The sequence below is a fragment of the Aphis gossypii genome, chromosome 2 (genome assembly GCF_020184175.1).
Source record: "Aphis gossypii isolate Hap1 chromosome 2, ASM2018417v2, whole genome shotgun sequence".
Lineage (NCBI taxonomy): Eukaryota > Metazoa > Arthropoda > Insecta > Hemiptera > Aphididae > Aphis > Aphis gossypii.
In genome coordinates, this window is record NC_065531.1 from 28,375,645 (window position 1) to 28,400,071 (window position 24,427).

At 30.8% G+C, this 24,427-nt stretch overlaps 2 protein-coding genes across 4 annotated transcripts in view; one reads left to right on the plus strand and one right to left on the minus strand.

Moving 5' to 3' along the window:
- The first annotated feature begins 205 nt into the window (after positions 1 to 205).
- Positions 206 to 4,746, plus strand: LOC114120514 (carboxypeptidase Q-like). Its single transcript, XM_027982435.2, has 6 exons — positions 206 to 753; positions 1,475 to 1,625; positions 1,743 to 1,992; positions 2,082 to 2,322; positions 4,043 to 4,225; positions 4,357 to 4,746. The coding sequence occupies exons 1-6, from the start codon at positions 389 to 391 to the stop codon at positions 4,610 to 4,612; spliced, it is 1,446 nt and encodes a 481-aa protein (XP_027838236.2). The 5' UTR covers positions 206 to 388; the 3' UTR covers positions 4,613 to 4,746.
- Positions 4,747 to 7,574: 2,828 nt separating this feature from the next.
- The window catches only part of LOC126549667 (glyoxylate reductase/hydroxypyruvate reductase-like), a 30,630-nt gene continuing 13,777 nt past the window's right edge, over positions 7,575 to 24,427 (minus strand). Inside the window, exons 1-8 of one of the 3 annotated variants that reach the window (XM_050199601.1) lie at positions 12,267 to 12,383; positions 12,094 to 12,182; positions 11,851 to 11,984; positions 10,959 to 11,148; positions 10,455 to 10,606; positions 10,211 to 10,375; positions 9,236 to 9,361; positions 7,575 to 7,806 (exon numbers count right to left, since the gene is read on the minus strand). In XM_050199601.1, the coding sequence (XP_050055558.1) occupies positions 7,682 to 7,806; positions 9,236 to 9,361; positions 10,211 to 10,375; positions 10,455 to 10,606; positions 10,959 to 11,148; positions 11,851 to 11,984; positions 12,094 to 12,164 (963 nt within the window). In that variant the 5' untranslated portion in view covers positions 12,165 to 12,182; positions 12,267 to 12,383 and the 3' untranslated portion in view covers positions 7,575 to 7,681. Of the gene's footprint in view, positions 7,807 to 9,235; positions 9,362 to 10,210; positions 10,376 to 10,454; positions 10,607 to 10,958; positions 11,149 to 11,850; positions 11,985 to 12,081; positions 12,196 to 12,266; positions 12,384 to 24,427 lie in introns of those variants that run through there. The other 2 variants (XM_050199599.1, XM_050199602.1) reach the window with 2 other exon arrangements.

Below are 24,427 nucleotides of genomic sequence, written 5' to 3' on the forward strand. Positions count from 1 at the left end.
GATGGTAAAACATTATCATTGCATTGCATCATGATTCACCGTTATGATATTTTATTCGTGAACGTTGTACGATCTCGTTTATCTGTTCCGCTGTCTGTTCACGCACGCAATACGCACGGGAACGAGTCGTCCCCGCTGTTGAAAATATTAAAACGTTGTATTACCTATATCCATCTGATGTTGTGTCGGCGCAGTAACACAACGACCGCCGGCCGGTCCGGTGCATCGACTTTTTCGTGTATTTCCGATTCCGTTGCGGTCGGACTCGGTTATTTTATTATAGTTTAACACTACCGGTACTAGTGATAATATAGTTAGGCGCTGACAGGCCGTGCGATATTATACTTGTATTGTGTTCTCCGCTTTAGCTGTAAACGACGGCCGACACATGACTGTTCCTAGTTTCCGGTTTTCACGTCCGGTCGTAGTCGTGGTTGTTTTGCTACTGCAAGTACTGCTCATCCCGCCGCCGACGGAAGGGTCTCCCGATAAGTGCCGGCTGGTCCGTTCTCTCCGCGACGAGATCGCAGGCTATCGTCCAGTTGTAGACCGCGTGCTCTCGTACGTCCAGGACCAGAAAGGATACAAGGGCAGGACATGGACCGCTCTGTCCGATTTCACAGATACGTTTGGCTCCCGGTTGGCCGGCACTCAAAACCTCGAGAATTCCATCGATTATATGCTGAACAGACTTAGGAACAGCGACCTAGACAATGTACACGCCGAACGCGTCGTGTTCACGGGATGGCAAAGGTATTCTGTCGTTTATACCGTCATTTATAATATTCGACGAATTTTAGCTGATAAATGATAATATACCTATTAGTGAAGTAGATGATATAATATTTAATACATAGGTATTAGGTAGTGATAACAATAATTTCTTATATTGCGCTTACTGGATAGTATAAATATATATAGATAGTATAATGTTAAGATACCAGATAAGATAATAACGATTCTGAGTACCTATCAAATAAATTTCAAAATCGTTTTTTTTTCAGTGGAAATCATGACAATATCATTGTGGTTATAACGTATAGGTATGGATGCTTAATCTAAAAATGCATTAACATTATTTTTTTTTTTTTAGAAATTTGGAAATGTAGGTGTATCAAATATTAATCGCATTTCTATAATGATTACAATTAACAAATCAATTAGTATTTCAAAGAATCCTGATTAGGGTCATAAAGTTATGTATTATCATAAAGTTAAATGTTTTATTTAAACAACAATACTTATCTTGTATAAGTATAATATAATAATAAGATGAGTAGACTAAAGGTTTTAAACTTTGGTACCTAGTGGATATTACAGCTGTAAAATGTGTTGTATTGGTACATAATATACCTACCTTATATACCTAACATAAAAAAAATAATAAATTATACAAAACAATAATTGGACAAACATTTATAATTATACCAAGCATTGTATATTTTAATGCATAATTATCGGATCATGATTTTAGACGTAAAGAATACGCTACGTTGGTGAGTCCTAGGGTCAAGAATCTAGCAATTTTGGGTCTGGGTGGCAGTGTCAGCACGCCTCCGGAAGGCATTAGGGCTGAAGTGGTGGTGGTCAATTCGTTCGACGACCTATTCAATAAATCTTCACAGGTATTATATTACCTACTGGGTACTAATTAACGAAATGATTTTTCTACATGTTTATTCGTTTCATTTTTACAAAATTACTTAAAAAATATCTACTCATTTCCATAATATATTTGCCAGGTCAGTGGTAAAATCGTCGTGTACAATCAACCGTACGTGTCGTACGGAAAAACTGTGGTATACAGATCGATGGGAGCAAGTGTGGCATCTAAGTACGGTGCCTTAGCCACGTTGATCAGATCCATCACTCCATTCTCGTTGAACACACCTCACGCCGGCGATCAGAGTTACAGCGATGGCGTGAAAAAGATACCGACTGCCTGCATCACGGTCGAGGACGCCGAACTCTTAAACAGGATGTATAACCGAGGTCAGGATGCATCATGTTATTATAATTTGGTAGGAACATTTTTTTTTATAGAAGGGCAAATCATATATTTTTTGACGTATGTCATTTAGGTTCCAAATTAGAGATTTTTTTGAAAATGGACTCAAAGTTCTTTGCCAACGCCACATCCCGAAATACTATTGCCGAAATCAAAGGTTCGACTGATCCCGATAAAGTAGTATTGGTATCGGGGCACCTGGATAGCTGGGACGTGGGGCAAGGTGCAATGGACGACGGTGGAGGTGCATTTATAAGTTGGAATAGTCTCGTCGTACTGAAAAATCTGGGGCTTCGACCCAAAAGAACGATAAGGTAATAATAAATTATACTTAGAATAAATGGGCATAATAATAATAACAATATAGATTTGTATTGAATTTAATATTAAGTATTTTTTATATTTTATTTTATGTTTTACTCGTTACAATTTTTAAACGATTTAAACACTAATAAAAGAAACTTACTGTTATTTAGGTTAAAAAAACGCTTTAAACGCATAAGTTCAAGGTTTACACATAAAAAAATTTAATCGTGATATATTGAGCTAGAAATTAATGTTTTGTGAGTTTGAGACTTGTGATAATAACTGGGCATATTTATTGTACCTAATTTTTTATTTTTTATTAAAATATTAACAAAAAACCTAATTAATCATATTATTTCATACTCATTACATATTAAATTATTGCTTTAACTATTTGTTTAAATTATGACATTACATTAATAAGAAGTAATTTATTGTGATTTATTTACACATTAATAAATTAATTGAACTGAGTTTAAATTAGCTTAAGTAATATTCGTTGATACGATATATATATATATATATATAAATGAATATGATTGTTGAAACGATAAAATGATTTTTTAACTATTGATCAATTTATGCATTACATAATTCATGAAAAGAAGGATTTTAATATTATATAATATAATGCGTGATTTCTTATATTATTAGTGTTTTTATATGGCAAAAAATAATTATTATGTTATGCTTGTTATGTGTTGAATTCGTAATGAAAATATTCTGTTTTTAAATTGAAACCATCAATTAAAGCATTATCTAAAATGGCTATCAAATCTATAAATATTTACATACTAAATGTTTAATTGGTTCAAGAATACACACTAGTATATTTCAAAATACATTACCTATGCCATTATATATACTTCGAAACATTTTTAATTAGTTTTTTGTAAAAGAAAAAGATGAAAATTAAATGTTATAATAAAATTCAAGGTATCTACTATTTAATAATTTTTCTGGTTATTTAACGGCTTACCGTCTTATTAATAGTACACATTAGAATAAAAATATTTTAAATATTTCCATAACTACAAAGTATGGACAGTAATTACTTCTTAGTGTGTATAAATTTGGAAAGATAATTTGAAATCTAGAGAGCTTAGAAGAACCAATTAGTTTATCCAATAAATAATTGTATTAAGTAGGTATAGGAAGTTATTAATTAAAAAGGTTGATTATGGTTCCAAAATGAAATTATTTTACATTTATTACGTTTCAACGTTTATTATAAATAGTGGCTTTTTCTCACCATTAACAATCATCTTAAATTACACTGTCAAAATTATTAAGTATACAACCATGTAAGTACATTTTAAATTAATATACTTAATTAAGACATAAACCATTATCAGGCTAATTATTCTTTGTACTTGTTAATTTTTTTTTTAAATCCATTTTTGACAGTTTATACATCGCTGCAAATTAATATAAAAAACAATTTAAGAATACTTAATTTTTACTTTTTTTATGAAATTTGATTTTGGAGACATTGTTACTAATAAATGTACAAAGTCGATTCTGGTTCCTGTGTAATTGTATACTACTAACTAATGCATTATTAATATTTTAATTAGTAATTATTACTATTAAATGAATACATTTTTACTAATTCATTGGTGGTATTATTGACTAAATGTCGCTGTATTGGGTATTTGATTATTTTATATTTCTACTCTGTATTATGTTTATTGTAACGGACACTGATTTGTATCTATTTACACGCAGATGTTTACTGTGGACAGCTGAAGAAGAAGGATATATAGGGGCCTTTGCGTATTTAAAAGCGCATAAATCAGAACTTGAAAAATTTAATTTGGTCATTGAATCGGACGAAGGGACGTTTCAACCATACGGAATTGCGTTTCATGGTTCTGAAACATCCGCGTGCATTATGGCCGAAGTGGCAAAGTAAATATTATAACATTGGGGATGTTTATTTATTTTTTTGTCATTACAATGAAATGGGGTTAAAAAATAAATTGATCAATTGTCGATGGATTTGTTTTTATCGTAATAATATATTGATTTAATAATTTCAGATTGTTTGACTCCATCAATGCAACTACCATGCAATCCAGCAAAGATAACGTTGGGTCGGACATCGAAGTATTTGAAAATATGAATATACCCGGTTTGAGTTTGTTGAATAGAAACGAAAAATATTTTTGGTATCATCATACAGAAGCTGATACGATGACCGTCGAGGATCCAGATTCGTTAGATTTAAACACTGCAATGTTTGCAGTTATATCGTACATCATTGCTGATTTATCTGTAGAATTGCCAAAATCATAAACATCGTAAAACATTTATATTGACTGACGCGTGTAAAATTCAAACCATTTTCTACGAATAGGATAAAAGTTATGTTAAAATTATATTTTAATCATTAGTTTTGTATATGAAAATATATAATACAATTATTATACTTTTTAAAAATAATTTTTTTCCATTATACCTACGTTTAATAATTGTGTTTTCAAATTTATATTGTTTACTTATTATTTAAAAATTTAGTTGAAATGTATATTATATGGAATGTGTTTATGTATATTTATTATATCCAAGAGAATTGTATTATTTAGATGTCGCGGTCGGTTACCTCGCTATGTGTGTATAATATTGAATATTATAACGATTACAATAAATAATGCTTCACGAATGTAAAACCATTTAGAATTTCACAATACTATTGTAAGAAATTAATTTTATACGTTCCAAATCGTTTTGAAAAATTAACTAAGTAGTTTAGTTACATTGTATAGGTACTAAGTAAAATAAAGTGTGTAGCTTCCGACGGCTAATGTCCCATAAAAATTTCAATAATAGGCCCTCAAATGAAATTGTATCCGAGTGGCGAGTATCATATAATTATATAAATAGGAATTTTGATATATAAATGAATTAAATCAAGAATTATTTCAATGAATCGTGGATTTTTTTAAATTTTTTAAGTATTTATGATTTAATCCGTGTTGTGAATTAAGTAGATAAGTGTTTTTTTCAATATTTTTTTCAACTTTTCTTAGTCTTGGTTTTTTTTTTGTTGTTGTTCAGCGTTTATTGTTTTTTTACGATATTATGGAAATATGTATATATATAAAAAAAAGCTCTTTACTTTTGCGTTTAGTTAGGTTCCCTTAGGAGCATTAAAACAAATAAAATAACGTTTACATTTTTTTTCCTAGCGTTCGCTTGATGGTTAATAAACACTACTTATGGACGTAGCACGAGATAACCGAAATCATTATAAATTCAATTTGAATTACAGCATAGCGAGTTGACAATTAATATACATAATAATAATTATGCGAACGATGATTATTATTTGTATTTTCTTTCGGAGATAGCTGTTATGAAATATTATCTTCGTGCCCGCACATTAGACGGTGTACAATAATTATATGACAATAATAATAATATGTCTTCGTGAAAACACGACCGTGACATTTTGGCATTCGAAAGACGCGCAACGTATTGAAAACAATTAGGACAAAACCCAAGTTCCGAGGGAACAATGCCAAGTATGTCATTTCTTTTGTGTAAATTATTTTATGTAGAAACGAATGAATAATTAATTTGAACGTAAAATAATTTAATATCTGTCACTGTCGTTCAATAATTATTACCTACTGCGGGAAAACGTCGACGTCAATTTAGCCAAGTCGTACAATCGGTGGCGGCGGGTAGTACTCGACGTATAATATACGCACCGGCAAGGTAGTTTTTAAATTTTTTTTTTCTTTTCAATTTAATTACTATACGCAGGTACTTTATTATTATTAGATATTACCTTCTAGTAATGACATTTATGCATTCATACAGTTTTCATCGTCGAACGTCAACAATCCGTCAGTATACGAGATATTATTCAGTTATTTATCTATAGTATTATTGATATGATAATTATTTCAAAATGCTGATTTAAAAATCGAAATAAAATATAAAACAATTATGAGCTCACGAAGTAGGTAGTGAATATTTGTAACATCATCACTCGTTATAATCGATACAAAATCGTATTATTATGTATATTTTGTTTTATGGATTATATTAAAACTTTATTTTTAAACCTTTTATAATTTAAAGAAAAATAAATAATGGATGTTTGTTTAATGATATTATTTTATTTTTTGATATTATACACGCTTTAATAATTATTATTTCCTATCAAAAGCACTCTATACAAATTAAAAACCGTTAATTTATTATTTAAAATATATTTTTTTAGTCCGGTAGTTATTTAGAATAATATTGATTTTAAACCAACAGGAAGAGCTTTTAAAATGGTCATTGTTTAAAGTTTTTACCTGAGAGTCATTATATATTTTATGAATATGTATACAAACTACTCTGACAAAACAAAAAATAGATGATAAAAGATTTTGTACAACAATGTTCGTCCTAATAAACAATACCTACGATAAAGTGTTTGTTTTACGGGTGTGTTCCAAACGAAATAACAAAAGTAAATACTGCAAGTTAAATATGTAATAAAAAATTATAACGAACTGGCTTATGAAAGAGGAAAAAAAGATTATGTATAAATTATGTATTATAAACCATTGTATATTTTACTCTGTTTTTTTTTTTATTCAGAAGACGTTTATAGACCGAATTCAACAACTTGGTGATGAATAAAGCGTATAATATGGATATATGGATGTATCCAAATACACCGACCACCATGGATGTTTTTAGTATATTTTTAGAAATATAACTATGTAGGTAGTTAATTAATTACGTATTTTATGTATTATATAATAATTTAATTTTATGTTTTCCAAAAGATAACCTAATCATTAAATTTTAATTTTAAGCGATTGTGGTCGCCAATCAGACTATTAGTAAATTAGTTGAACAAATCAAGTTATGATTTATAATTGGATTGTAAGAATTTTTGTACAAATTCACTTCACTAGTTAGTAAGTAATTAGTTTTTAAACGACCACTGTAGCTGTCATTTTATCGACAGTCCATTGTATACATTATTAACATCTCCAACAATGTTTATTTTAAAAATCTGAGATGAAAAACTGAGGTTAAAACTGTCGTTAGTGCTTATTGAAATATAAAACATTGACTGCTAATAGTAGCAAACTGTAAATAGTTGGTGATTTTAAATAACTGATCTTGATTTATGTAATGTTCAACTTAAATATTACGTTTTTATGAATCACATTTTTAAAATATGTATATATTATATTATTTTGATGTATAGTTTGTTTTTGGACTATATTAAAAAACAAGGCGTTAATTTATTTTATTTATTTGTACATTATTTATTTTTATATTATGCATATTATATAAGTACCTATGCTTATTGTATTTTCTTTGAACAATTAAATTGAGAAAAAAATATTATCATAATTTTACTTCACAAGGTATTGGTTGGTTATTGAATACTGCGAAAATATTATCAATAGCCAGCTGGGATTTTTCCATAGGAGCTTCAATAGTGTTTCCTCCAGCAATATGAGGTAGAAGAACTAAAAAAAAAAAAAAATAAAAATAAAAATAAAAATTAGAAATCGAAAAAATAATTACACATTTCTGTAAAAGTTATAATTTTGTCATTATGCTCTGACATTCTTATGTTAAAACTTAACGTGGATAACATAAATCAATAACATTTTTTTAAATATTAATCATAATTCATACTTTATAATTTCAAGGTAGGGTTAGAGCGTAGATATATTATAATATGAACTATTCAGCAATACATGAATGTATGTACGTAAGACCAGTAGACCACGTATCAATCACTCGTAATTTTTATTTCTGGGATTAACCAAAATAGGTATTCAAATACTAAACAGTTTTATGAGCCCAATAAAATGTACCTACTTTGAAAAGATAATAAGTTTTCAAAATTTTAATTTGTTTTTAGAAAATATTTTGTATTAAATATCTTGTCAAATTACTATTATAGTTAAAATCTCACCAACAAAATAAAATTTCAATATCGTTATTTTTATTAAAACATTTTTTAATGTTTCAACTGTATTTTTTTGATAACAATTATCTAACATGTCTTTCTTGACATTTAAAACAGGTTTTTGTTTGTAAAACATCAGCAAAATATGTCCAAAAAATTAAAATACATTAAAATATACAAAAAAAATCTCTAACAAAATATTTTAGTCATATTCATAAATTCACAATGTTGTAAGACATATCCCTTGTTACACAACATAATGTCACAATGTCACAAAGTCAACCAAAAATTATGTGCTATTAGACAAATCCATACAAATAAATGTAAAGCACTGATAATAGATCACTCAATATTTGGATGACCAGCTTATGGATTGATCCGACTTGAAATAAAAGCGGTATAATGAACGATTTAAATTACCAGCTTAGCATAATATAGTTATTGATCTTAATGATATTTATAAAATGATATTAATTATTATTTTTTATAGGTAGTATATACATTTGAATAAAAAATTCCTATTTTATTATATTGATATATATTATAATCTATAATGTACGTACTCATCTGTTATAATTCTTTAATTGTAAATTGTATACTTTATACATTTAGTAATTAGTATCCAATTTCTAATATACCTTAAGAGCCAAAAGGAGTGATTTAGATATCTAGATATAGAAATATTCTAGTTTCTATTTTTCACTTCTATTAGTTTTAATAAAAATGGATTGGATCCAAGAATTCGAATAAAAAGGATTGAATTTGAAATTTAGATTATGCGTAGTATTGTAATCCAGGTTAATGGATTGCTCAAAATATTGCAAAGTATTTATCCTTAATTTACGATTGTTAAACAAAATGGATCGTGAGGTTGATGTGTAACGGTTAGAATACTATTTTTTCTGAGTATTTCTAAAGACTTCCGGGGAAGTTAAATAATTATTTAATATTACTAAAAATCTCTGTAACGAACTTCTTACCAACGTTGTCCATTGTCATTAAAGGATGGTCCAGTGGAAGAGGTTCTGGAGTCATTACATCTAATCCGGCTCCACGAATACGTTTGGTTTGTAAAGCCTCGACCAAATCATCTTGATTAATTAATTCTATAAAATATTACGTTTTAATGTAACAGTGTAAGTCTTAACCGAAACTTAACCGGACATTGTAAGAACGGCCCTAAGTGTCTACATATTTGTATTTTAGTTTTTTTAATATTCTATATAGCTTAATATTAGTGCAACCTCGTATTCAGATATTGCAGAAAACATATTTTCAGTCTTATTAAATTAGATAATTTTAATTTCACTATGTCTATATTAAACATAATAATTTTCAATTGAAATAAACCCAATTATTTGAAAACCAAATAATGAATAGGTACGAGTATAATATAGATAATATAAGTGATACCGATGTCACCTGATGAATGATGATACCTTTAGAATCTAACTACAGTAATTTGGACACCAAACCAAGTTTAAAAATTTAGATATGCGTATGACAAAATACTATTTTTTTAAATTTGTATATACGTAGATAACCAAAATCGAAATATTATTGTATATAAAATTTAAATTAATAAAAAACAAAGTTTACTATGTCACAAACTTACAATTAAAATTAAAAATACATCTTTGTTTTATAATATATCTATATGAAAAATGACATGACTTTTTATTTCAATAATTGAAATATAAATTTTATCAAAGTTATGAAAATCATATTTTAATGTATCAGATCGAAGTCGTGTTCACATTTCAAACTTCAATTTTTTATCAGTGACAAGTGACACGCATCATTCAAATATAATTCGAGTTATTTCCGAGTTCTTAGGCATAATTAATATATATACTTGCATAATATACGGTTATAACTTATTTTGATAATAATCGGTTCCTGTTTCATATATAATGTATTGTTAAATTATTTTTGTAAATATATACAGTACTTACTGCCACGGCCTACATTAATTATCACAGCGTTCGGTTTCATGAGTGCCAGTCGATCCTTATTTATGATATAAGTGGTTTCGGGCACCAAAACTGTAGCCAAAATAATGTAATCACTGCGTCCAACTAAATAGTCGGTCGACACCAATTGTCCTCCAAGACATTCCACTGATGGCACAACAAAAAAATGTTATTATTCAAACTGAAGAGTATTTTAAAATAGAAATTGTTTCGTCCACAGTCTTACTCTCGGGCTTTGGTTTACGGCTTGTGTACAGTAATTCATTCAATTTAAACCCTCTCAACATTTTTGCCACCGCAATGCCAATGTTTCCGCAGCCAATTATGCCGACTACGGAATTCGTCAAGCCCATACCAACCGATGTTGGAAATTTACCTCTGAAATCGTATAAATACGTATCAATCGTATCATTGATAGTAATATATTATTATTATACACCACTACATTGTTCGCACATATAAATTTAAATAAAGTTAATTAAATTGTATTTTTTGTTTGTACCTACTACATTATAATATTGTTGGCTGTATTATTGGGTAGATAAATTATTCGACTTCCTTCACAATAATATAAATTTCAGTATTTACTATTTATTAGTCATTAACTTAAAAAGAAAACGTCTTTTTCAAATAAAAAAGTATTAAGTATTTTTATAATTTGCGTTGTAATCATTTAAATAATATTGATTTAGTAAAAATTAAAACTATATCACTGATAATTGAAACTTACAATTTCATCTGTTGGTTTGCATCGAGGAAATTTCTTGCTGTAGCAATTAATAGACCAACAGTGAGTTCTGCGACTCTATCTGTAGTAGCATGTACAGTGTTGCATAATATAATTCCTCGTTTCTTCAGAGCATTTGTGTCGATGTGCTCGTAACCCATAGAGGTTGTACTAATAACTTTGAGACTAGGACCTACAAATTACAATGGATTTAATATATTTCTCTTGAAAAAAATATAGATTTATAACTACATAATATGTCCTTAATCCTACTTCGTAGGTGGTCTTTCAACCTCTATAGGACAAATAACAATAAACGATAATCAAATCATTCAAATCAAATCTCAATATTGATTCTAAGATAAGATCATACGTTTTAACGTACAAATTTAACAGACTTAATAAAATTAAAACAATTTCAAAATTGTTGACAATAGGATAAGAAAACAAAAAAAAAATGGTATGATAAATAAAAAGGAGTTAGGAGTTATGTGAATGAGAAGCTATTTATTACAGCAGTAACACATAAAAATTAATTCAATTTTAGATTCTGAGAAAAGCGATGATTTTTTAATGAAGTGTGTTTTATTTTTTGTATTTTTCACAAATCTTTTGGAACAGTAAATATGTTTCAAACTTCAATTTTGAACTTAGTTTCTGGTAAAATATATAATTTAATTGGTGATCTGGGGTTAAAAGTAAAAGTTTCCCGGGGTTGTTTTTTAAAATATGTGGCAAAAATAAATTTATTAACGATACAGAATTCTTTATAATAATTCAAAATACATACAATATGATATTAGGTTTATAGGTATAATTAATTTTATTATTTTTTTGTAATACATTAGCTTACACTTTTTATGATACGACATTTACACTATTATAGTTCACTTACCTGCTGCTTCGATTACTTGTTCATCTATAGTAGGAACTCTGGATCCAAGCAATGCAAACTTCCCGAAAATGTTATCTACAAGATCTTGTTTAGTGGTTTTGATCATGGGCTTGTCGATTATTTGAACGTCGAACCTATTGAGTTAAATACTACATTTAATTACAATTTACAAATTGTTGTGTAATTATAATAAATACGCAAACGTGGTTTAAATTAAATAATAATATATACGTAATACGTTACACTTTCATCAGTTGTTCTAAGATTGCTTGTGGAAAATTGTTGTGAGACACTAGTATCTTGGGTTTCGACATATTATCGAGTTTGAAAACCTATAAAACGTACATAAATTAATACGGCTAATATTTTTGAATTTAATTGCAACGTTGCTATTAATAAATTACACATATACATACAGAATAGAAATAAGGTAGTAGTTACAAGTTATTGACAATAAATTACATAGTATTACGCACTCGTCATTAAGTATGAATAGAAAGCGATTAAATAATTGTTATTTAATATAATTATTTACCGTAACATAGTGTTATCTTTTTTTAATTTTTATTGCAATTGTTTAACTATACTTATGCGCGTCAAGTGCAGTGCATACTCATGATAGTAAGTACATCATTAATTATCAAAACAAGTTGACATAGTTTTAAATATAATATCAATTTACTTAATCACAATAAAATAATTACTATTTTTAATTATTGAATCAAAGTGTAAATATTGAAAAAAATCTTATATTTATAAACAAATGATTTAAATTCAAAATACTAAGTAGTTTTAAGCTATTTATACCTCGGATCTGTAATTATTTACATCGTTCTGTGGTAGTCTAGTATAATCTACATCATCATAAATATAAATGTAAAAGTAATTTTTTTTTTTAGGTTTTGTAAATAATAAATATTGATTTGTATTAATATACTATTTCATGATTTAAATTATTTATAACACTAAAAAATTAACTAACTACAAGTAATGTTTTATATTAAACTAGTTTTAAAACGAAATACTTACACTTAATCAGTTTTCAATAAAATCGACTTAATTTTTTAGTTAAAGTTCGAAAACGAAAAACCACAGTCCCCTGATTGATAATATATATTATTTTAAAAATCTTATCTCTCATTGTACTGTTAATATTTATACATTTGAAACGTTTGAGCTTAGTACCATTACTTCCAGAATCAATATCAAGCCGTTTGACTATGATATATTATTATATTAATTTACAATATTATTTTGTTATATAACGGGCGATGTGGGTTACGATCAATAATAATAATATTGTTACATTCACATTATTCACACAGTCTGGTCCGTCCGGCTTATTGTTTCGGGAGGTACCTACCTAGGATCGTGGTTTTACATTACTATTACTACGATTATTATTATTGCGTTGTGTTTATAAAACGAACTGTTCCACGGCGGCGCAGCACATCATACAGTTGAAGTGTCGTTGGTCATTAATTTCAGCTCGTCACGGTTCGTTCGGCGGTCATCCGTCATTACGTTTCTATTCCCCAACACGATAGAATGATCACTAAGCGTGAAATATTTCACAACTTCAAAGTACTCGAAATTATTATTAATATATATATATTTGTGTGTGTGTATTGTGCGACTCGTTGTGCGGCCGTGTCTATCGTCGTTTATATCTGCTGAGCTACTGGACAAGGAAACCGCGTTTGACAGCAGTTGTGCATAAGAATTTTGGTCGAATTTTTTTCACACTCAATTATATATTACTATTATTATTATTTCATCTACGCATAACACGTCTATCTACTGTTCAATATTCCAATTATTAACACACTCTTAAATAATTGCACTGCCTGTACGTTTGTTTTTGTATAGTCGTATATAATAATATATAGTGCCCACTGATATATTTTCTGATTGTCACTTTTTAGGTTGTAAAGTTGACGTTACAAAAAAAAAAAAATAAATAAAAACAGTAGGTTTTAAGGCAACCCCAATTGAACTCGTATAGTATTACATAATATTTAATAACAAACAATTTAGTGTAATACAAAATCAAGTACAACAATAAACCACATAATAATAAATCGCTGTTCTCCTAATGATTGACGCGTGTATCTGTTCGCATCAACATAATATTTCATTAAATTTCCATCAACACATTTTTGAAAATTATGTAGTTCTCGATTTTTATGTTTTCTCGTCTAACCAGCTCTCGTGTGTAAAAATAAGAGAGGACACGGATACCAGCTGTTTCCTCTGTCTGATACAGATTAAAAACTATATTCATATCGTTGAAAAGATTACGTTATATTTCCTATCACACCTTATGGGGGAAAATCTTCGTACCTATATATCATATAGGATTTGATTATGCCCCGTTCGCCGAGAGACCGGACCTGCGAGTCGGGCGAAACATCGACGTTTTTCCTTAAGTACTACAACACGTCTTGACGGCTACGGCTCGCTTACTTATCACCTGTTGCGGAGAGGGGATTTTTGACGTCTGCAGCAGATCGGATGTGCGAAGTGGTCCGGTCTCTCCGCGGCGAACAGAGTGCCATATAATAAAGTCGGATATCTACCTATATATAGATCGGTGTCGAATAAAACGAAATAAAATAGATTTACTCGATAGGGAGGCATACTGATCTAGGAATCCGACGCGACCAAATCCCACGTCTCACCCCCCGACGGTCATGTGTCGAGCGGCGCATTCGTCGCACTGCTGCGGCACCGGTGTACAGCAGTATAGATAATAAATATTGTATAGAAACATATAACACGAAAACATGACAGGGGACTTTTTTTTTCTTCTGCGGCTCGGGGTGGAGTTATTGACACGTATTAGGCGCCGACACGATTTTTACAAACAACCACTGCAGCAGGACGAAAATATTATATTATTAAAATACGTATATATAATATCGTCGTCGTCGTCGTCGAACGGGAGCGCAGCTACTGTTGCGCGGCGGCCGTCGAGCTGTAAAAGGCGGGCGACGGTCTCGAGCGCTCACGCACACACACGCGCGCGCGCCTCGTGTAATAGTGTCGGAGCGGTGTCAGTGGCGGTGCGGGTAGTGGAAGTGGCGGCGGCGGCGGTGGCGGAGTGCTTTTGATGCTGTCAAGCCAGTTGGCAGATGCTGAAAAGAAGGTTTGACAGGTGATTTATCATAATGTTTTGAAGTCAGCGTGACGTGGCCCCGGGGCTCTCTGTACTCATTTGTCACTGTCGCCACCGCCGCCACTACAGTATGTGCCGCCGCCGCCGCCACTACTACTACGACGACTACTACGCTATTACTACACTACTTCTAACCACTATTACTATACACTTCCATTACTACTACTACTACTACTACTACTACGACCACATCGCACCGTCCGTGACGACTATGAGCCGAGTACGCGCGCGTGTGTGTGTGTGTTGAGTGGTGCGGAGAGAGCCCCCCCCCAAACTCGAGACGGACGCGCGCGCCGTTGCGTACGAGAGCGGCTCGTTAACTCATTTTTAATGACATGTCAGACAGGTTGTTTTTATAACCGGACCGCCTCGGAGAGACGACGGCGGCGGCGTATATAATACGCGCGAGTTCGAGTCTGTGCACTCGCGCGTGCGCGTGTGTGTTCAGAGCCGAGTCTTAACACTTTTTCTTTTCCTATACCACACACACACACACAATATATAAATAGAAGAGTGTGTACCAGCTATTTGTTACGAGCGTTATGTACGCGAGTTGTGTGATTCGATTGAATTTGGTTTTTTTTTTTTCAAATTTGATTTTGTCTTATCGCGATCACGCCCCCGCACACGCATATAATATAATAATATATATTATACGACAGTATGTCGTCCGCGACTACGATATCCGATATCGCGTATCGCGGTGGTACTGCGGCGGTAGCGGTATACTTTTCGATTATAAAAACGTTCGTTCGTTACACCTATCGTTTTATATTAAACACGCGGTAATAATTATTATTACGAGTTATCGTTTTAAGAAATCGCGATGACTTCGGGAGAATCAAATTTAAATGCTCTGAAACAAAATAAAACGCTTTGGTCAAAACGATTCTTTAAAAAAACAAAAATATGGTTACACGTCGTTAGAACATGTTATTTTATAATTATTTTTTATTTGTTTTATATTGATATGCAGCTTAACAATGCTACTATGAGTACATGCGTGCTATCTCAAGAGTTATAGCGAAAAACAGAATGCATTTTTAAAAGTTCAATATTATATGTATTGTGTATCGCGATAATTAGAATAAATAACAGTCATAATTTATTGTAAGACTGTTGATTCTCCTGTGCAATATTTGTACTTGCATGAGCTTTTTAGTTCTTATCAAAAGTTGTAAATACAGATTATTTTGGTACGTTTACATCATAATTTAATTTAATACTAATATAATAAATAATAATGCACTACAGATAGAGTAAACAGTACAGTTAATAAAATAATATGTATATTAGTATATATTCATCGATAAGAACCTGACGAAAGTTTTCTCTTCAGAGTTCAAGGTTTTATTAAGATTTTAATTGTTCTTATTTATTAAGTTTACCAATCACCTATCTTTATTTTTTTACACTCTCTTTATATTCAGTAGATACATAAATTTATATTATTTAAGTCGTTAAGCATTTAACTACTATGTGCCTCTGACTAATAAATTAAGTAATTTAGCAGGTACATATTTTACTTACTGCAATATTATGTAGATGTATATTATGTTTAGTTGTTTAGTAATACTTATACTCGTAAATGATTTTAATAATCAACTATTTCACTTGACTTTATAAGACGTTACATCCTGTATGAAAAAACCATTAAACTATAATCGGTCATCAATTTAGTACAAATTACAAGTCTATTGGAGAGTGTATAAAATATAGTATACAGTATTTAAATCATAATTATCTTAACATCTATCATATTTTATACATTAAAAACAGAAAAGTATCTTTATTCCGAGATCATGGTTTAATCTCGACGAGTGATGTATAAGTATTAACTGTTAAAATAAGTATATACGAGTAATAAAACTGAGCATTGAAAAACTAAAAGATGGTTTTCTTGATGTTAGATAATGAAAGAAGTTTTTTTAAAACACTTAAAAACTTCGATAAATCATCGTTACAAAATAGAAATTGCTATTTATTGCTTACATTGTTATTAAAGAATGGAAACCACGAAGTATAGGGATTAAAATGTCGGATGGTACCATAGTCCAAACAATTATTTATGTTGTATTTATGAAATATTTCGATACATAATATTATAGTATGCTACATTAAACACCAAAAGCACATTCACTAAGTAGTCAGTCATATATTTTAGACGCGCATAAAAAACTATTTAAAATTAATAGCCCATTTTTTCTTCTATTCAAAAATAAAATAAATAACACCTACATTTTTAAAAATAATTTTAGATGATTTTTTGTTTGAAAAAATATTTTGCTTTCTAATAAATAAATTATAAAGTTATCAGAGCAAGAGAATATGTTTTTTTTTTAAAAAAACAATATGCAGCGATAAGGTTTAATAAAAATGTATTCTAAACAATATTGCACCACTTACACTTGAGTTAATTAAAAAAAAAATCCTTTATTTGTTTCTAATGAAAAGAAATAAAATAATTTTAAGTGAATGAAAATAATCAAATAATGTTTAATAATGCATAACCGATGTTTAGTATTGAAGTAGGTATAACATTAAGTGTTTATAACCTTTTGCAAAATATATTTTATTTGTATAATATTGCCTACACAGAACGCCTTAACAAAACGATGGTCAATATAGTAATATTCATTTTACAACATTAGTAGAGTTATTAAAATGGTATTACCTAAGTGTTTACTTTCATATTGTTTTTTTTCTGTAAATATTTAAATAACTGTAAAATAAACAAAATTTCCTATTTCAGTCTTTGTGTATTAGTGAATACCTTTGATTATTTCAGTATTAAAAATACTTTATAGACCTTTTGTTGTCCTCTGTAGTTCAATTCAAATATTGTATAACATTATATCAATTACAACAGAATTCTGTAAATAGTTAGTTAATCACAATATTTTAGACTTTGTGTAGTAGTCTTTTAGAGCGAGGAATATATAAAATATATACATATATTTTATTTATTTATATTTATATTATCGAATACATTTTATGCATTATAAACTACCGCGAGTATTTACTTTTCAGTTACTTATTGCTTTTAAGTAAATTTTGTTTTATATAATTTATATGAAATACTATTCCGTATTATGACGTATGAGAAATTTATACTATGAACGAGATCTTATTGAAATTATTACTACCTAAGTGTTTTTGTCATTTTTTAAAAAAAGTTTGTGGTTTAAAAAAAAAAAAAATGTTGGTTAAAATCAGTTTTTAAGTAATAAACGTCATATTTTACTTTTCTCCATAATCTTAAAAGATTTACGTGTTTATTTTCTTACACATTTTATCTCATAAATAACGTTTTTTTTTTCGAATACTTAGAAACGCTATAAAACTCGTTCTGCATAATACGCTAGCGTTATCATTGTAATAGGTAGATATGCCAGTGCATTTGAGCATAATGTTATAATGTATTTTAATGAAACGTATGGTCGAACAGACGACGTTAATATCCCGTCATATAAATCGCTTTACATTTCGATGCACGTCTGAACCAGACCATCGAACGATCGAACTAAACGTTAATACTCCTTGGCGTGTGACGTATGCATAGGTAAACAAACGCGTCTCGTATACCAAATAACCATACTGACGGCTGGGGGAATATTGTTATTATTATTATTATTTATTTTTTTTTGTCCAAGTACCTACTCGAAAGACTCGGAGTGAAAAAAAACCGGTAATCTATAACACGCATATTATGACCGGCAAAGTGAGGGGAAAAAATGAAGAAAAAACAACATAAATACAATACTACTGCTGGACCTCGTGAGTTCGTCCGGTGTGTATTATTATACTTCCATGGAGCAACGCATCAAGAGGACCTGACGAGGAAACATCTGTCTGTCATTTAACGCCTGTGTAAACACGATGAGGAAACGGATCGAATTCTAGCGTGAGAAACCGTTTATAATACGTACATATTATAGTAATATATAGATTTCGGGACTTTGACGGCTTCTCTAGACGAGAATTATAGCAGTTCGATGATAGAACGAAGCGGGTTAGCAGTTAAGGCGGTATATCTGAAACGACGAGAGGCGCGTGTGCGGCGAACTATGTAGTGTAGTCTGGAGAGAGTGCACCTGATAGCTGATATAAGTACGCAACACTGTCGTTACACTGTACAATGATAATATTATTTTCTTCTTTAGCTCTTTATTTGTTTTATATCGTAAAAACTTGTATTTTAAACACAATGACGTATTGTCACTAAGTGTCCCTGTCTCGTACAATTATCTCTCGATTCTTTAACTCCATCAATCCATCTCATTTCCGGATTCGTCTTCGTCTGCTTATGATATATTATTATTTTGTAGTTTTTTTCATTTAAAGTATAGGTTGCCATCAAAACACACCTATTCTCACACCATAATAATCTAATATAATATTAATATCCATTAACACCTAGCAGTGCTCTACATTATACGGTTAGGTTGTACACAGTTATGTAATTTTATTGTATTACATAATAACCATGATTCGAAAAAAGCCGATGGTAATTTACTTTTGCGAAAGCTTCTTAATCTCGAAAGCCTATAAAATCATATGTGTACGGATGAGTAGCATATTTTATCGAAAATATGAATTCTCGTACACACCGCATGTACTTCACAGGGATTCTAGTCGTTTATTATAATGTATACGCCGTCCACCGTCCCATCGTTTACAACTCATTCAATGAACCGAATTATCTCACGACGACGACTTTACGGTTATATATATTATATTATTATATTATACAACAATGCCCAACGAGTTACAGGACTCGTTTTGAATATTAAATTTCAGTAACGCGAATGTAATTTCATAACCTTGCACGTAGTCTGAAAAGATCGATTAATTAAGCCGATTTTGGCAATTCTGTGATGTACAAAGGGCGAGAAATCTAGCGGAAACCCTAACGGTCGTCTTATAAATAGTACGAGTACCCATATTATTATACTGTATCAATATATATATATATAATGTATGTACGTATACATTGAATACGTCTCATTCAGAAGAACCGTCTGTACTCAAAGGACAATAACTTGTGAAGACTACGCTTTGAGTTTACTATATACTTAAAGCCGTTGTAATGTTTTTTCTTTGCCCTTATTTCATTCTATTTTCACTCTTTTATTATCTCTCTCTACTTCACACCTCTGTCACCAGTTCGGGACCCGATTACGTACTTCAAGTACGTGGGTTAAGTCAGGCGGTCATTCAATACACTGACATGAGTGCACTTATACTATACGTTTATATAATACTACTAATAATAATACATAAAATACTGCTAGTTGTACTTATATTAACGTCCACAGTAGCATGTACCATGCATAGATTTTGGAGAACTATCGTCAACGAAATTAACGCTTAATTTTAATTTTATGAAATACTGATCTGGTTCATATTGCTCATTAAAATATTAAACTATTATTATAAGTTTATATTAATCAAAACCAATACTAACATTATAAAGTATAAAAACTTACTAGTCCCATTTTCAGATAGACCTATAGGAGTGTATTGTTGAAATATTTTTTTTTGAAATTCCAATAGAATTGATTTAATCTGAACCAATTTAGTCAAAAATAAACTATACTCATCGAAACGCAATAATAATATGTACTTTGTGTTTTTAATATAAAAACGATTTGTTTTATTTAAATTATAATAAATTGACGGTTCCGATTAATTTTGATCAATTGCTTATGTCTCAATGTTCTTGTTGGGCTAATATTGTATTAAGTATGTAAGTGGTTTTAATGTTATTTTATATTTTGATCATTGAATATCTTGAACGAAAAAAAAAAAGGAAAAAAATGTACCTATCGACAAATTTCACAACTGGTTTCAAGATCGTAAAATTGGGTCATAATATTATTTTCGGGCGACAAATGTTTTCAAGCTGAACAACGTCTCTAAAAACATTGTACGTATACAGATTTGTAATGTATTTGTTTTTAATTGTTTCAATTCGAATAGCTCAGTCACGTTTTTATATATGAAGATTAATCGCTAATATATCGATTAAATTGCTACACCCTTTCACAGAGCACTGCGGGAATGGATTTTAAATGATGTAAACTGGGTCTTCACTAGAATATAAATGTATTAAGTATAACAATAGAAAACCCTTTAACCTTCAATGAGATGATCAATGAGAGAAAGGAGCGAGTAGAAATATTGTATCGTATTGCTTTGTTTGGCTTCCCATTGTTGTTTCGATGTTTGAATGTATTTTTGTATGACTTTGATTCCCTTAGGTGGAATACAATAATTTAGTTTTAAATATGAATCATTACGTTTACCAAAATAATATAATGATAAGTTTTATAAATTACTTTATATTATTTTATAAAATATAGTATTTCGTTTTGTAAAGAATTTTTTTGGCGTTATAATAATAATGAATTAATACAATGTGAGAAAAAAACACTGTCGATGGCCAGTTGTACTGTGGGTGGTTTTTAAATTTTTTTAAGCTCCATTAAAAACCTTTAGATTACGTATGGAGCACAATATTTTATTGTTATTGTGTCATCAGTCGTAAACCGAAAAAAAAATTATTTCTCTCTTATATAGATATTATTTGAAATACAAATATACCTAATCAGTAATCATGATTACTGATACCCATCTATATAGTTCGGAGATTTGCTTTAGCCCATAAGCCGATACATGTAATAAAGTTGTATTATTACGCAAGTTCCTACTTATAATGTGTTTTTGGTTCAGAATTTATTTGTGTATATATATTATTGTGTATATTTGGATCACAATAAATTTTACTCTATGATTATAACGGTTTCAAGTTTCCCACAGCTGCTGACGGCTTATAGATTATCACCACATATCATCTATTAAGATTTTTAAACGAGATATTATATTGTACAGTTTTGTTTGTCTGATTGTATGGAATCGAGTAGTGTACAAAAAAACTGTTCGTTTGGGACAGTGGGACACGTTACATTTGTCTCATACAATACATAATACAAAACGGCTTAAACGGCTTAAACCCGAATCGAAAACCACAGTGTTTGTTAAACGATTTAATAAAACAGACGTTTTACGATAACGTCATACGTAAATCGGTGGTTAAATTATTATGATGCAAAGAGGAACGGCCTCAGCCTTCAATAGTATATTAGTATTAAACATTCGCGAGCTGTCCCCCGTGGATATCGCTCTAGATCTCTCGACGACCAGGCCCGCAATGATTACAAAAACGACGATCTGGCAAGATCCACGGTGACGCTCTTACTGCGTGAGTATAATAAGTACTATTATTATGATAATATCACGTCGACTAAAATCGGAAGCAGCTACCGTGTGGGGCGGGACACTGCGCTCGGGAAACTTGATCGACGCAAAAATCGTTTTAACTTTTAACCTCCACCCATGCGTTTGACTTTTGATAAAATATATTCGTTTCGTGTCCTTCCCCTGATCCCATTGTCCACCCCTCCATCGGCGAATACACCGCTCGACCGTGTATAAGCCGGTAATGGCAGGAGAATCGGCGGCGGCTCATGAGGTGATATCAATGGGAACGGTTATAAATCACGAGTAGCGTTTGTCGCTGTCAAACTACGACCGGCGGCGTGGTGCCAGAGTGTAGGTGAAAAACACGTGACACACACACACACACACAGAGCGAGTGGGCGGTGGATATATGGCGTGAGTGAGAGTATCATATACACGTGTGTGTAGGAACGGCCGCGGGGAAAGAGAGAAAAATGGATAGAGATATATAGATAGATATAGATAGAGAGAGCGAGCGAGAGAGAGATGTGAAATGATAAATTGCCAATGGCATAATAGTATGCGGGAGCCGTATTTCATCACCACCACTGCGGGAACCGTATTTCATCGTCGCCACTGCGGGGGAGTATAGAAACCCGTCGTAGCGGGGAGGTAGAGACGTAATTCCCCGCTTGTCGGAAGGAAGCAGAAAGGGGTGACGTGGCGGCGGCGGACAGCAACAGCCAATTACGCTGAGTAGCTCGTTCATCAAATCCCATTGCGAAATTTGCGTGCACGGCGGCGGATGACCGAGTACGACGTACTGAATTATTTTCAAATAATATATTATACAACTCGTGCTTTTGTTCGACTCAAAAACGAAAACGAAAAAAAAAAAAAATAAACAAAATCGTAATTTTACAAACAGCTGTCAAAAAAGTTTTTATGGTTTTTTTTTTTTTTTTGAAGGTTGGAGTAATGGATGTTAGTTACGTACGTGTCTGTTCGTTACCCATTGTTTTCGCGTTAAAAACATAATATACTATTCTCTGTAGTTTATGATAGTGAGCATAATAATATGCTCCTCAGCGGACAGCAAGGTCTTAATAAAGTACTCTGCTTGTTGATTGCTACTTAAGTATTACTAAAGTATTATCTCTGCACTTGCCATTTATTTCAGTTGTTCATAAATAATAAATTACAATACAATAATATATTACCACATTAATTTTTTAACCGAAAACGATGACGTTTTTATTATTATAGGCGTTGTTACTTTAAAAATATTGAATATACTTTCCATATTTGGGTGTAAATGGACCAAAACGAATGACTTATTATTTATATTTAAATACTTAATTGTTATTTAATTAATTATATTTAAAAAAATAAAAACCATATGTATTGTCAACAGTAGCTCGTCACGACACTCGGTTGTTTTTCATTTTGTGTTAAAATTTGTAACACGTACTTTCTAAATAATTGTTGTCTCTAAACCACCATGATTATATCTATATAAATTATATATACGTATTTTAAAAGTGCCACACACATAATTGATCCGTCTTAAATCCGTTCAGAGATACGACATTTCCAATCCAACGAGTCTTCCATCCGTCAACGATGTTTAGAGGGTGCGAAAATATATTGATTTGGACGTTTTTCATCCGTCGTAGACGCCAGAGGGGAGGACAGACAGATGTGGCTGACAAGTCGCATTAATTATCAAACCGTAGGCGCATTAGATAGAGGGGCTGTTTGTGCAACAGACACTGGCTTAATTGTCATTGAATGTCAAACGATATCAAGCGCACAGACACTTAGAATAAATAACGCATATTTTGGATAATGACATTTTTTCCACCAAGTTTCTGGATTTAAAATCCGTTAATTGAATTGTAAAATATTGTCGATTTTTTCTTAGAGGCTATTTCGCGTGCTTGTTGTTACAAAATTAAAAATATATGTTGATGAGCTTACTAATTTTTAATGTTACTCTATGACCTAACCTAACCTACCTAGCGGCTATCACGTATCTAAAAAAGTGCTCAAGCATCCCTTTCATTGGTAATAAAATATATTCCACGCATACTTAGACTTGGTACATAGTATGTGTGAACTTGTGAAGTGAATGTATTTTAAAACCTAGAAGTTTTT

Coding starts and splice junctions, on each gene's coding strand:
- LOC114120514 (XM_027982435.2), top strand. CDS start 389: ATGACTGTTCCTAGTTTCCGGTTTTCACGTCCGGTCGTAGTCGTGGTT. Junction 754..1,474: donor GTGTTCACGGGATGGCAAAG/GTATTCTGTCGT, acceptor TCATGATTTTAG/ACGTAAAGAATACGCTACGT. Junction 1,626..1,742: donor TATTCAATAAATCTTCACAG/GTATTATATTAC, acceptor TATATTTGCCAG/GTCAGTGGTAAAATCGTCGT.